Source organism: Nerophis lumbriciformis, linkage group LG24 (genome assembly GCF_033978685.3).
Source record: "Nerophis lumbriciformis linkage group LG24, RoL_Nlum_v2.1, whole genome shotgun sequence".
In the NCBI taxonomy this organism is placed as follows: Eukaryota; Metazoa; Chordata; class Actinopteri; order Syngnathiformes; family Syngnathidae; genus Nerophis; species Nerophis lumbriciformis.
In genome coordinates this window covers 23,168,519-23,180,974 of record NC_084571.2, presented here as the reverse complement: position 1 = coordinate 23,180,974, position 12,456 = coordinate 23,168,519, and the positions used below count along the sequence as shown (strand labels likewise).

Here is a 12,456-nt window from a genome sequence, read left to right as displayed (position 1 = left end):
CCGAGGTACGTACCGAACCGAAATTTTTGTGTACCGTTACACCCCTACCGATACCCCATACTCTCTGAGCACTCCCCACAGGACTTCCCGAGGGACACGGTCAAATGCCTTCTCCAAGTCCACAAAGCACATGTAGACTGGTTGGGCAAACTCCCATGCACCCTCCAGGACCCTGCCAAGAGTATTGAGCTGGTCCACAGTTCCACGACCAGGACGAAAACCACACTGTACCTCCTGAATCCGAGGTTCGACTATCCGGCGTAGCCTCCTCTCCAGTACACCTGAATAGACCTTACCGGGAAGGCTGAGGAGTGTGATCCCACGATAGTTGGAACACACCCTCCGGTTCCCCTTCTTAAAGAGCGGAACCACCACCCCGGTCTGCCAATCCAGTGGTACCGCCCCCGATGTCCACGCGATGCTGCAGAGTCTTGTCAACCAAGACAGCCCCACAGCATCCAGAGCCTTAAGGAACTCCGGGCAGAACTCATCCACCCCCAGGGCCTTGCCACCGAGGAGCTTTTTAACTACCTCAGCAACCTCAGTCCCAGAAATAGGAGAGCCCACCACAAATTCCACAGGCACTGCTCCCTCATAGGAAGACGTGTTGGTGGGATTGAGGAGGTTTTCGAAGTATTCCCTCCACCGATCCACAACATCCGCAGTCGAGGTCAGCAGAACACCATCTTCACCATACACGGTGTTGACATTGCACTGCTTCCCCTTCCTGAGGCGGCGGATGGTGGTCCAGAATTGCTTCAAATCCGTCCGGAAGTCGTTTTCCATGGCTTCCCCGAACTCCTCCCATGTCCGAGTTTTTGCCTCCGCGACCGCTGAAGCCGCACACCGCTTAGCCTGTCGGTACCTGTCCGCTGCCTCCGGAGTCCTATGAGCCAAAAGAATTCGATAGGATTCTTTCTTCAGCTTGACGGCATCTCTCACCGCCGGTGTTCACCAACGGGTTCTAGGATTACCGCCACGATTGGCACCAACTACCTTGCGGGCACAGCTCCAATCAGCCGCCTCGACAATAGAGGTGCGGAACATGGGCCCCTCGGACTCAATGTCCAGCACCTCTCTCGTGACATGTTCAAAGTTTTTCCGGAGGTGGGAATTGAAACTCTCTCTGACAAGAGACTCTGCTATACGTTCCCAGCAGACCCTCACACTGCGTTTGGGCCTGCCAGGTCTGTACGGCATCCTCCCCCACCATCGCAGCCAACTCATCGTTGGTGATCGGTAGAAAGCTCCGCCCCTCTCTTCACCCAAGTGTCCAAAACATGAGGCCGCAAATCCGATGACACAACTACAAAGTCGATCATGGAACTGCGACTTGGGGTGTCCTGGTGCCAAGTGCACATATGGACACCCACACATGCACTGAAAAAAGTGACTTTTTGGTGCTGTAAACTCTATTAGAGTAACTGTCATAATTTATACCTAATATTTTTGACATTCAGTAAGAACTAGAGTTTTTTAAGTAAAATTAAACATTTTATTAACGTAATACATGAATTATGGGGGAAGAGTAAGTTTTACTTATGTTTCCTCATACTATTTAAATGTTTAATAGTTGTACGTACATAAACCTAAAAATATTACATAAACTTTACTCTGAAAATCTAGTGTTTTGAAACGCATGCACGACGACGCATGCGCACAGCACAACAGGCTCCGGCCGTTAGGATCTCTTCACAGAGCACTGCAAGGTGTAGCGCCAGAAAGTCATTCCACAGGTAAGTTATTACGTTCTGTTTGAAATTTGTGATAATATACGTCTGCATGTAGTTTGACGCAAGATATGTAACTGCTCATAAGTTAATTAAGTTAAGTTAAGTAAGAGTAAGTAAGTTCGGTAAAAAAAATTAGCATAACGCTACATTGGTCCGTGCTGGGTTTAGTGGGAGGGCTACAGTTTTTCCTGATAAAAACTAAAGTTAACTAAATAAAGTTAGGATATTAAAAAACCACCAACCTAACGGTATAACTTTTATCAACTGACGTCAACATAGTAGAACATGGTATTGTTCTCTGTAAAACTTTTGGCGGCGACACTGAAGTAACGTTAACGTTATTGAATTAATGTTAATTAATGTGCTTTGGGAATGAGGGGGCGATACTGCTGAATGTTTGGGAGAAATGCCCAAGAATAGGTTTTTAAAACACACATTTACTGACAGAAGCGCCAGAGGTCTTTGAGAGCATCAGCTTGCGATTACAAAAGAGACTTCACTGGCAGTTTTCTTTCTTTTCTTTTTTTGACAAGAAGCTAGTTATCGGTGTGAAGCCCACAGCAACATGTTTTTGTAATTCAATGAAAGAATGGATTGTTCATTACAACTTCTACTCGCAAATAAATCTGTCATGTGTTAATTGTTTTATTTAGCTAGACAAAACAAAATGTTCATTAATGTTTATGATGTAGTTTATTTCTTATTGAAATATTTTTCCATCAACAGGAAGCAAATCAGAACAGAACATTATTCTCATAATTCAGGCAAGTAGAAAATAATGTATGCATTATATTGCTTTGTTATTTTCCCTTATTCATCCATCATAAAGTAATATTAAAATTGTGGCTGAATATTTTAGACCATTGTTTTAATACCACAAATTGTGTCTCTTCATTTTCAGGGTGCCCTTTGGAGGAGCCAGTGGACTTTGTGCAAGGGAGGTGCCGTGGGGATCAAGATGAGGCCGCTCCTGGACAGACTGAGTCAGGTGTGCTTGTTTTGCTTGTTCATACAGTATGTTTTACAGGGAGCTGGACCTACTTTTTTTCTCACTCACAGACACATACAGTATACACATACAGGACAAGCCTCACACTTGGTAGATTCCATGCCCTTGCACGCTCTAGGTCCATGCACTTAAAACACGAGCAAATATATGCACTTGTGTTTTCACTTGACAGTTGATTGTGTATGTATAATGGTTATGTTCATGTTCTTAATCTGTTCACAGAAACAGAGCATTGAGATGAGGCGTGAAACCATTATCCGCAGCCTTATACTGTACCTTGGCGAGAAGGAAGAGGAACTTTTTGAAGACTGCTTGGTATAGCATTATTTTAATCATTTAAAAATATTTTTTAATGACACAGGTTAATTTAATGTTAAAGTTAAGAGGAAAGCAGACAAAGGAACATATATTCTTGTGTTCATTCTTCCCTGATAATGAAGTCACTTTGAATGATTCATGCAGTTCTATTATTTGTTTCTCAATAACATTCTTCTTTTTTGTTGTAAATTGTATGCAGGAGGACAGCCGGAGTGATGTCAGTAACCACATCCTCAAAATACTCGTCGTCCACGGTGCTGATGAGGATCCAGTTGATGTCTCCATCCTTGTGGAAGGCCATGAGATTTTGCCAGGGTGCAACAGTACTGCGAAAGCTTGCTCACTGCTCATGGGACTGATTTATGCCCTGAACTTGGCATACCCTCTTACTTTGCGCTACACTTTTGAAGTCTTCCAAAAACTCATGCTGGAGCTGGATGGATTCAAACTGTCCCCAAAAGTAAACACCTTGAAGTTGAAGTTGCTTTCCTAAATGCATGTCATGACTTTGTCATCCTAGAGGAGGAAAATGACATCATTTATGGACCCTTGTTGAGGACGTAGCATCATGCATGGACACTTGTGAAGAAATGCCAAGAATTAGCACTGAGTTCCAGTTCATCTTGGTTTACTAGTGGGTTGCCTGTCATAAATGTTTTTCATTTTTTGTCAAATAAGGTATCTGTTAATGACAGTAAAGATTGTATTCTTCAACAAGAATGGTTAGACACCTTAAGCTGTTTATTTTTAGTTGATTATGTTGATTTTATTTCATTAATGTTTTAATTGCATACTTAAAAGTGCACTAGTCAGAGGACTGGTTTAAATGTTGATATTTCACTTTTTCAGTGTAGTTTGTAAGATTTTAATTGCATATTTGAGAAGTGACTATGTTACCAGATCTATGTTGGATTTGGTGTATAATGTGTAATACTGTGTATTTGTTGTTTACCAGTCATACCAACCTTTGGATATTTTCTTTAAAAAATATACTTTTACTACTATTTACTTTGAATACCTTTTGCTGGAGATACATCTTTAATTTACTGTTAGTACAAATTCTAATGCAGTACAATATAATGCACTTTTACTATTAACGCAGTACTTGTACAGTACATTCTGTTTTTCCCCCCATTTAAATAGGGGTATACATAATCCATACACCACTGCTCAAAGTTTAAGTGGCGGTTTCTGTCCTGACCCTCTCCCAGAAGTTGTTGTTGAGTATTATATTTCTGCAATGAATGTAGAAACTCTGTTTCAGAGGGTTGTAAGATTGAACTAAAAAGAAACTGTTTAATTGCATTGTAATTTAGTTGTGTGATATGTGATACATATATATTAAATGCATAGAGTATTGGTTAAATTTATTTGGTAACATTTATCAAAAGAAAACTGGCAATGATTACCTAATTTTAGTGAGTAATGTAAAGTAATGCAACCAAGTAAATTAAAATGTCAAGCACAAGAAAATAATTAAAATCTACTGAATTACTTCATAACAGCAAATACTACAGATATATAAAATTTACTTAAAATTTTGAGTAAAATGATGTTCCTGCCGATGAAAAACAAGTAGACTTTACTTAATTTGTTTAAATAAATATAACTTAAAACTTGGATGTAATTAAGTAACTGTTACTTAATATCTTCACAACTGTTATGTTATATGGTAAGTAGAATTTACTTGATACTGGCAAGTGAGTGTTACTTGATATTGCAGCATTAAATTTTACTTAAATCATTTGCGTGCAAATACTTACAATAATTTTTTTAAGTAAATCTTATGAGTTATTTTTTTCAGTGTGGTGTCACTGTCGTTGCCAACATGAGCGTTGAAGTCCCCCAGTAGGAAAAAGGAATCACCCGAAGGAGCACTTTCCAGTGCTCCCTCGAGTGTATCCAAAAAGGGTGGGTACTCTGAACTGCTGTTTGGTGCGTAAGCACAAACAACAGTCAGGACCCGTGGCCCCCACCCGAAAGCGGAGGGAAGCTACCCTCTCGTCCACCGGGTTGAACTCAAACGTGCAGGCTTTGAGCCGGGGGGAAACAAGAATTTCTACCCCAGCACGTTGCCTCTCACTGCGTGCAACGCCAGTTTGGAAGAGAGTCCAGCCCCTCTCGAGAGAACTGGTTCCAGAGCCCTTGCTGTGCGTCGAAGTGAGTCCAACTATATCCAGCCGGAACTTCTCCACCTCGCACACTGGCTCAGGCTCCTTCCCCCCCAGCGAGGTGACATTCCACGTCCCAAGAGCGAGCTTATGTAGCCGAGGATCGGACCGCCAAGTGCCCTGTCTTCGGCTGCCGCCCAGCTCACAACGCACCCGACCTCTATGGCCCCTCCCATGAGTGGTGAGCCCATTGGAAGGGGGACCCACATTGCCTCTCCGGGCTGTGCCCGGCCGGGCCCAATAGGGACAGGCCGACACCAGCTGGACTGCTGCTGAGTGGTCCAAAGTCATGTTTTCTGACGAAAGCAAATTTTGCATTTCCTTTGGAAATCGAGGTCCCAGAGTCTGGAGGAAGACAGGAGAGGCACAGGATCCACGTTGCCTGAAGTCGAGTGTAAAGTTTCCACCATCAGTGATGGTTTGGGGTGCCATGTCATCTGCTGGTGTCGGTCCACTCTGTTTCCTGAGATCCAGGGTCAACGCAGCCGTCTACCAGCAAGTTTTAGAGCACTTCATGCATGCTGCTGACCTGCTCTATGGAGATGGAGATTTCAAGTTCCAACAGGACTTGGCGCCTGCACACAGCGCAAAATCTACCCGTGCCTGGTTTACGGACCATGGTATTTCTGTTCTAAATTGGCCCGCCAACTCCCCTGACCTTAGCCCCATAGAAAATCTGTGGGGTATTGTGAAAAGGAAGATGCAGAATGCCAGACCCAAAAACGCAGAAGAGTTGAAGGCCACTAGCAGAGCAACCTGGGCTCTCATAACACCTGAGCAGTGCCAGAAACTCATCGACTCCATGCCACGCCGCATTAACGCAGTAATTGAGGCAAAAGGAGCTCCAACCAAGTATTGAGTATTGTACATGCTCATATTTTTCATTTTCATACTTTTCAGTTGGCCAACATTTCTAAAAATCCCTTCTTTGTATTAGCCTTAAGTAATATTCTAATTTTGTGACACACGTAATTTTGGATTTTCATTTGTTGCTACTTCAAATCATCAAAATTAAATGAAATAAACATTTGAATGCATCAGTCTGTGTGCAATGAATAAATATAATGTACAAGTTACACCTTTTTAATGCAATTACTGAAATAAATCAAGTTTTTCAAAATATTTTAATTTACTGGCTTTTACCTGTATATGTATATATATATATATATATATATATATATATATATATATATATATATACATACACATTATATATACACAAACCCCGTTTCCATATGAGTTGGGAAATTGTGTTAGATGTAAATATAATTGGAATACTATGATTGGCAAATCATTTTCAACCCATATTCAATTGAATGCACTACAAAGACAAGATATTTGATGTTCAAACTCATAAACTTTTTTTTTTTTTTTTACAAATAATAATTAACTTAGAATTTCATGGCTGCAACACGTGCCAAACAAGGATGGGGCGAGGGTCACCACTTTGTCAACAAATGCGTGAGCAAATTGTTGAACAGTTTAAGAAAAACCTTTCTCAACCAGCTATTGCAAGGAATTTAGGGATTTCACCATCTACGGTCCGTAATATCATCAAAGGGTTCAGAGAATCTGGAGAAATCACTGCACGTAAGCAGCTAAGCCCGTGACCTTCGATCCCTCAGGCTGTACTGCATCAACAAGCGACATCAATGTGTAAAGGATATCCCCACATGGGCTCAGGAACACTTCAGAAACCCACTGTCAGTAACTACAGTTGTCGCTACATCTGTAAGTGCAAGTTAAAACTCTCCTATGCAAGGCGAAAGCCGTTTATCAACAACACCCAGAAACGTTGTCGGCTTTGCTGGGCCTGAGCTCATCTAAGATGGACTGATACAAAGTGGAAAAGTGTTCTGTGGTCTGACGAGTCCACATTTCAAATTGTTTTTGGAAACTGTGGACGTCGTGTCCTCCGGACCAAAGAGAAAAAGAACCATCCGGATTGTTATAGGCGCAAAGTTGAAAAGCCAGCATTTGTGATGGTATGGGGGTGTATTAGTGGCCAAGGCATGGGTAACTTACACATCTGTGAAGGAACCATTAATGCTGAAAGGTACATACAGGTTTTGGAGCAACATATGTTGCCATCCAAGCAACGTTACCATGGACGCCCCTGCTTATTTCAGCAAGACAATGCCAAGCCACGTGTTACATCATCGTGGCTTCATAGTAAAAGAGTGCGGGTACTAGACTGGCCTGCCTGTAGTCCAGACCTGTCTCCCATTGAAAATGTGTGGCGCACTATGAAGCCTAAAATACCACAACAAAGACCCCCGGACTGTTGAACAACTTAAGCTGTACATCAAGCAAGAATGGGAAAGAATTCCACCTGAGAAGCTTAAAAAATGTGTCTCCTCAGTTCCCAAACATTTACTGAGTGTTGTTAAAAGGAAAGGCCATGTAACACAGTGGTGAACATGCCCTTTCCCAACTACTTTGGCACGTGTTGCAGCCATGAAATTCTAAGTTAATTATTATTTGCAAAAAAAAATAAAGTTTATGAGTTTGAACATCAAATATCTTGTCTTTGCGGTGCATTCAATTGAATATGGGTTGAAAATTATTTGCAAATCATTGTATTCCGTTTATATTTACATCTAACACAATTTCCCAACTCATATGGAAACAGGGTTTATATATATGTGCCATCCCATTCCTAAGCCATAGAGTTCAATATGCTGTCGGTCCACCTTTTGCAGCTATTACAGCTTCAACTCTTCTGGGAAGGCTGTCCACAAGGTTGCAGAGTGTGTTTATAGGAATTTTCGACCATTCTTCCAAAAGCGCGTTGGTGAGGTCACACACCGATGTTGGTTGAGAAGGCCTGGCTCTCAGTCTCCGTTCTAATTAATCCCAAAGTTGTTCTATCGAGTTCAGGTCAGGACTCTGTGCAGGCCAGTCAAGTTCATCCACACCAGACTCTGTCATCCATGTCTTTATGGACCTTGCTTTGTGCACTGGTGCACAGTCATGTTGGAAGAGGAAGGGGCCCGCTCCAAACTGTTCCCACAAGGTTGGGAGCATGGAATTGTCCAAGATGTTTTGGTATCCTGGAGAATTCTAAGTTCCTTTCACTGCAACTCAGGGATCAAGCCCAACTCCTGAAAAACAACCCCACATCAATATTCCTCCTCCTCCAAATTTCACATTCGGCACAATGCAGTCCGAAATGTACCGTTCTCCTGGCAACCTCCAAACCCAGACTCGTCCATCAGATTGCCAGATGGAAAAGCGTGATTCATCAGTCCAGAGGACGCGTCTCCACTGCTCTAGAGTCCAGTGGCGACGTGCTTTACACCACTGCATCCCACGCTTTGCATTGGACTTGGTGATGTATATGGCTTAGATGCAGCTGCTCGGCCATGGAAACCCATTCCATGAAGCACTCTGCATACTGTACGTGGGCTAATTGGAAGGTCACATGAAGTTTGGAGCTCTGTAGCAACTGACTGTGCAGAAAGTCTTTGCACTATGCGCTTCAGCATCCGCTGACCCCTTTCTGTCAGTTTACGTGGTCTACCACTTGGTGGCTGAGTTGTTGTTGTTCCAAAACTCTTCCATTTTATTATAATAAAGCCGACTGTTGACGTTGGATTATTTAGAAGCGAGGAAATTTCACAACTGGATTTGTTGCACAGGTGGCATCCTATGACAGTTCCACGCTGGAAATCACTGAGTTCCTGAGAGCGGCCCATTCTTTCACAAATGTTTGTAGAAACAGTCTCCATGCCCAAGTACTTGATTGTATACACCTGTGGCCGGGCCAAGTGATTAGGACACCTGATTCTCATAATTTGGATGGGTGGTCAAATTCTTTTGGCAATATAGTGTGTGTGTATACATATATATATATATATATATATATATATATATATTCACAAATTATTTTTACACACATTTACACACACTAGCATACACTTTCATACATGTATATATATATATATTAGAGATGCGCGGATAGGCAATTATTTCATCCGCAACCGCATCAGAAAGTCGTCAACCATCCGCCATCCACCCGTTTCTAACATTTAATCAGAACCGCACCCGCCCGCACCCGCCCGTTGTTATATATCTAATATAGACGATGCACGGCATTAGTGAGGTTATAAAGCTTTTGCCTGTTAAAGAAAGGAGACTGATCCAATGCAGCACAGACATTCGCGTGCCACGCTGTCACGGCCCAGACGCACACCAGTGCGCAATCATATGGGAGCCGCGCTGAGCGCACCTCCAAGCGCGTCTCACTGCCGGCGACGGCCGGGTATGGGCCCGACGCTCCAGCGCCATCCATTTTCAGGGCTAGTTGATACGGCAGGTGGGTTGTTACACACTCCTTAGCGGGTTCCGACTTCCATGGCCACCGTCCTGCTGTCTATATCAACCAGGGTGAGCCCCACCCCTTTCGTGAGCGCACTGCGTGCGGAGTGACCCCTGTTACGCGCCCCCCGGCAACAGGGGTGGCGGGCAGGTAAGCTGCGCGGGCGGAGCGCGCGGAGTGACCCCTGTTACGAGCCCCCGGCCACAGGGGTGGCGGGCAGGTAAGCTGCTTACCTGCTGCGCGTGACGCCGGCCGCGTTGAAGGCGGACGAGGCGGGGTGTCGGTGCGGTGGGCGCGGTGGTGACCCTGGACGTGCGTCGGGCCCTTCTCGCGGATCGCCTCAGCTACGGCTCCCGGTGGGACCCTCTCGGGGGAAGGGGCCTCGGTCCCGGACCCCGGCGAGGCGTCCCTTCTCCGCTCCGTAAAAGTGTCCATCTCTTTTTTTTTTCTTCTTCTGTTGTGGCATATGCAGCAGGTGCCTGCTCGTTTTTCGTATGTGGGTAACAACATTTAACTATGTATATATATTTCCGAATTGGTTTAACTGCCACCTGCCTGAATCTATTTAAAATCTAATTTTTTTGTATTTCAACCGCCCGACCCGCGGATAAAATCTAATTTTTTTTAATTTCAACCGCCCGATCCGCGGATAATCCGCGGACTCCGCGGTTGTGTCCGCAAACCGCGCATCTCTAATATATATATACACATGTGTATATATATATATATATATATATATATATATATATATATGTATATAATTGTCAAAATAATTTGTATATATATATATATATATATATATATATACATATATACATATATATATATATATATATATATATATATATATATATATATATATATATATATATATATATATATATATATATATATATATATATATATATATATATATATATTTAAACACACACAAATTATTTTACACACATGCATACACTTTCATACATGTATACATATACAAAGAGTATATATACAAACATATACAGTATATATACATACATATATAATATATATGTACCGGTATGTATATTATACATATATTGTGACAGTGCGACTCAGCAAACTAACTTGTTCAAACAAGTACTTTTTTGAAGCAAATAAATACATTCAACTTTACAGAGCACAACTCACTGAGGAGTCACTCACTCACCCATTCGCTCACTCACTCACTCACTCACTCACTCACTCACTCACTCACTCACTCACTCACTCACTCACTCACTCACTCACTCACTCACTCACCAGACACCTCATATACCTTCCTCACTTGTTCGCTCACTTTGTTCTGGAGCTAAATCTAAACTAACAGCTACAAAAGTCGCTTTTATAGCAAATGTTGATCCAAAATCCGAGGACAAGGTCAACATCAGACTAGCAGAAGGTCTGAGGCGGGGTAGCAGTGAGTCGGCATAGCGTACGTTGGCGCCTCGCCACATCAGCATAATCCAGTCTAGATTATAATGTCAAAAGAAGATCTTTTTATGGGCGTCTCAATGACTTTTTTTACTATCTCGGAAAGGCATTCCAGTTAATCCTAATATAAGTTAAAAACAGTTGTGATGTCTTAAGAGTCAAACTGAGTTTCTTTATGGATTTTTGTGTCTTGAACATCGGCAGAGTTGTGGGCTAGATGGTTGCTTAGCAACCAAGAAAGCAGTTATTACAGCAGACACATGACATCTTGTCCAGTATGCATACTTCAATATGAGAAGATCCAAGGTTAGCCTCGTTAGGAAAGATGGTCGAACACAAACATTCCACAATAATCTTCTGCAGGAATTAATCGCCTGACTCTCGTGGAGAAATGTGGTGACTCGCGGATGTAAACGAGAGATTTCACAAACTTCCACGATGGAGATTACGAGTTTGAAAAGAAGTTCCTCACTTTTATCGCTGGCAGAAATCCGACAAGCAAAACGCAGCAAAGCCTGGAGTCTTTGCCTCTTGACATTTATCTGTGTCACACGTTCCAAGGCCCACGTGGAGGAAGAAGACCCAGCAGCCAACATAGTAGTTAGCAAAGTCTGCTGGCCTTAAAAACGCTGGAAAAGAAGAAGACATACGAGATTCTGCCAACATCTTTTTGTCCTAACATGTTTTATTAGACACTTTCATCATAGCTTACACTCGGTTTGAGTGCACAAAGGACCCTTGACATATCGTAAATAAACCTATTTATGAATGATTTTCTGTACATTGTACATTGGGGTGCTAGCTTGCTGTTAGCGGTGAGCTATTGTATCCTCCTTGGGTGTGTAGTGAAGCATGTTTAGCTATTTCCCCTACAGGGATGATTCTTGTAAGAAACTTACTTTATTTGTCGCCATGGAGGCGAGGATTTGTGATTTAGAAGTAGCTAAAACACTGCCGACTGCGGATGGATGTTAGCTGCTAGCTAACTAGCCATGTCTTAAAGCAGCTCTTCCTGAGGGTGTTTCAGTGTTATAACTTCACCTTTTTCTTTAGTTTTTAGGCCAAAATGCGTCCATTCTCCCTTTTCTGTTGACACACTGTGTCTGCTTGTAAGTACTCCGTGTGTGTGCGCTGCCGAACATGTGTGACCCACCCACATTTTTGTTTTGATTTATTTATTTTATTTTATGGTTTGAATTCGTTTTTGGAGCCATCATTCTACATTTATCAGTATTCACATTGGTCAGTAGGGCGTTTCTTCCCAATTGAATGCTATCACCTGCAGACCGGAAGTGTCTTGTCATTCTGATGAGAGCGACCAGTCTGTGAACAACTGAAACGTTCTGTGTGCTTTTTCCTCCTGGATAACAGGTTAGTTTTGGTGAATCAACTCACTGAATAATATCCATGTGATCTTTATAAGTTTAAGTACACATTCTGATAGTGGAGCCTAACTCTAAAGTGTTTGTG

At 42.5% G+C, this 12,456-nt stretch overlaps 1 protein-coding gene across 1 annotated transcript; it reads left to right on the top strand.

Moving 5' to 3' along the window:
- Positions 1-1,528: 1,528 nt before the first annotated feature.
- On the top strand, positions 1,529-11,584 carry LOC133620542 (uncharacterized). Its single transcript, XM_061982128.2, has 6 exons — positions 1,529-1,736; positions 2,460-2,497; positions 2,635-2,721; positions 2,965-3,057; positions 3,260-3,510; positions 11,548-11,584. Exons 1-6 carry the CDS (start codon positions 1,640-1,642, stop codon positions 11,582-11,584), a joined length of 603 nt encoding a protein of 200 aa, XP_061838112.2. The 5' UTR covers positions 1,529-1,639.
- Positions 11,585-12,456: the final 872 nt, after the last annotated feature.